This window comes from Patagioenas fasciata, chromosome Z (genome assembly GCF_037038585.1).
Source record: "Patagioenas fasciata isolate bPatFas1 chromosome Z, bPatFas1.hap1, whole genome shotgun sequence".
NCBI classification, from domain to species: domain Eukaryota; kingdom Metazoa; phylum Chordata; class Aves; order Columbiformes; family Columbidae; genus Patagioenas; species Patagioenas fasciata.
In genome coordinates, this window is record NC_092560.1 from 11289388 (window position 1) to 11292454 (window position 3067).

The 3067-nt window shown below is 40.5% G+C and overlaps 1 protein-coding gene across 3 annotated transcripts in view; it reads left to right on the forward strand.

The window, feature by feature from the left end:
- ECPAS (Ecm29 proteasome adaptor and scaffold) overlaps positions 1-2874 on the forward strand; it is a 74667-nt gene extending 71793 nt beyond the window's left edge. For all 3 annotated transcript variants that reach the window (XM_065861362.2, XM_065861361.2, XM_065861363.2), the window contains one exon: positions 29-2874. In XM_065861362.2, coding sequence (XP_065717434.1) covers positions 29-168 — 140 coding nt within the window. In that variant the 3' untranslated portion in view covers positions 169-2874. The remainder of the gene's footprint in view (positions 1-28) is intronic.
- Positions 2875-3067: the final 193 nt, after the last annotated feature.

A 3067-nucleotide genomic window follows, 5' to 3' on the forward strand; every position in this document is an offset into this window, starting at 1 on the left:
AGTGTCTGTCTCTCTTTTATCTACACAGAAGCCCAACAGTGGGAAAGCCTGACACGAGAATGCAGAGAGCACCTCATTCGTTCGTTGTCTACGATGGTGTCAGATAGCAGACCTGAGCTACAAGAGAAAGCATTTATACTGAAGAAAACACTTGAAAATCTTGACTAAGCTGTAAAACACAAACTACAAAGTGCCATGTAAAACAAAAACAAAAGAGTGCAGTGGTCTGAAAACCAAGTGAGAAAATGAAGATTACTGTGTAGCATGCATCATTCCTGGCCAAAATAAAAAATGCCTTAAATTCTTTTCCCCATTAATGTTATTTTTACTTTTTTAAGCTGAGGGTTGGTTGTTCTATCAGTAAATACCTCTAGCAGTCTGCCCTAGAATGTTTGTAAGTAAGTGTGCAACATGAAAGATGTTGAGGGCAAGATGCTTTTATTTTTTTTAATTTAAATTGGCAAAAGGTTAGTCAGATCCCCTTCGTCCATCAAAGGAATTGTTGAAAAACCACCAGTCCAGGAAGTGAAAAGCATATTTGATTTTCACTTTTGTTGTGTGTGGAGATCTGTTACCTGGTGTGCAAACAGTAAATCTTTGGGACTCTGCAGTAGAGCTAGTGTTTGTTATCTATAAAGAATTAAATGCTTCCCCTGATGAAGCCCATGTTAAACACTGACGGCTTCCCAGGGCAGGGTTTCATCTGCCACCCACCTCTGCTTCTCTTGCTTGCTCCTCCCTTGCAGGCTGTTGTCTGTGAGCTGTGAAAGGCAGAGTGCTGTTAGCTTCACTCCTTCCTTCTTCTCTGACCTCAACATGGATTGACCGAGACTCTGCCTTCTAGCAGCCTCGGCCTCCCAAACTTTAAATGAGAGCTTTTTTCTTCGAAGGATGCACAAGAAAGCACTTTACTGGGCTGTGTGGGACAAAGTTGTGCCCAAAGTTGGTGCCCAGATGGAACACTGCTCTTCTCAAAATTGTTTTGCATGGACACTCCTCAGCTGCAGGAAAAAAAATATACAAAAACAATCTTTTCTAGATATGTTTTTGAAGAGTGTTTGAAGTTTGCAATGACACTTTTTTTTTTTTTTTTAATAGTGGTAATGTTTTAATCCCTTCCTGTTCGTAACCCTGTTCTTGCTTTGGAAACCTGTAATGAATTAGACTTGTCAATATTTGTAAGAAACTGAATCGCGTCATTTCTCAGCAGCCCAAGTCATGCTGGTTTTTAGCAACTACTTTTTAATTTGCACTTACAAAAAAAGATTATAACTGCATTAATGTGGAGTAAAATTGCTATATGGTGATGTGGCCATGCTGCCTGTCTCCTTTTTTTTTTGCCCTCCTGAGATAAAAGACAAACCAGACCACTATAGCAACAGACCTTTAATCATGTAAATTTAGCACTGCACCATAATCTGACCAGTATGTGTACAGCTTTTTGGGGATAAACGCTTTGCTGATGGTGAAGTAAAATCGCTAGTGTGGGCAATATAATGTCCATGGCTTTCAGCATTGGAAGGCTCATTTCCTTTCTTACAGTCTGCAGCTCCTTTCAGAGTTCATCTGTTAGGGAGAGGATTGCTCAGATAACGCCACGTTTCCTCCATGCCCTTTTCTTCAGAATCAGGTATGCAGTACCTACTTTTCCCTCAGGTGCCATTTCCAATTCAGTGTTTTCTGGTACTGTAACCATCTCATCGTCTGACTTGCTCTCCACAGGAAGAGAGGAATGTAATTTGTGCAGACCTGCACAGAAAATATTCAGCAAGAAATGGGCAGAGCTGCCCACTGTGGCTCTCGTGTAGCAGAAACCTCAGCGAGCACTATTGCATTGTACACTCTGACTGGTCAGTGGGCAACTCCTTGGTGCTGGGAGCTGGTGCTATAATGTTTTGATTTACACCTTGTTGCAGGGAGCTGCTCTTTGTTTACGTGTAGTTTGAACTATCGAGCACAGTGTACATTTTAAAATTTTCCTGAGCAAATCACTTTGCAGTATCTTTGAAACCTCGCTTACCGTGACATGTAGTGTCATCAGTGCTTTTTTTTTCTTTTTGTATTAGATGAATATTACCAGTGATGCTTTGCTGTAGCAGTTCATTGTCTGACTTGGGTTTTTTTTCATACTGGTGAGCGACAGTAACAGAAAAGCAAGAGCCTCCACATCTCTGGTAGTTCAAGTTTTCACTGTGGACTGGAGGATTCAGAGGCAATGCATAATATGGTCAAATGATCATAAGTAGAATAACTGTAATAATTGTGAATAGCAACCTGAATTTCTCTATTGGGGATTTACACTAGAGGGAAGAGCATGTTCTAGGAACTCTACAAACAGCTGGATCATCAACTCTGGCCAAGAATGTTAGGGAGATGGTATAACACTTTCTGAATCACAAAGCAATATGTCTTTCTGGCGATTACAGAACAGATTCAGAGCTCCTCTCTAAAGCACGTGCCTATACACAAAACCTACCTGTACAAAAGTTAATTCAGTCAGAGGTTTGATTTCTACCCCCCTCGCATTTGTAAACATAAAATTAATAAATAGATGTGGCCTTCCTAGAGTTTTTCCTCTAAAAGTGATTGCACTACATAAAACACACTGTACTTTGCCCAGCACGGGCATCTCTTGTGCTGCTGCAATGCTTTGTATACCTGAGTGCAGTGGGCAGACTTGACTCTAGCACTCGCATTGACCTATAAGCTGTTGCTTAAATGGATGTACATTGAGAAAAGTTTTCTAATGTTGCAAGATCTCCATCAAATTCACTGCAATCTGTACTGTCAAAGTATGTGAATGGTCTGACTGAAAGAAAACCCTCCTGCTTACCAAAAAGGTAAAAATAAAAGCTGCATGACCTGTTCTTTGAAGTGACTGGTAGTGTTTTTTTCTCCCACTGTATTTTACAGCATTTGCTCTTAGCTCTGGTGTTTGGAGTACAGAATTAAATCATCAAGCTTTGAGAAATAAAACAAGAAGGTTCAAAACTGAGGAAGTGTTTCATTCTGAGTAGGCACCATTCAGTGAAAAACAGTGAGGAAGGAAAGCCCATACACAATCAGG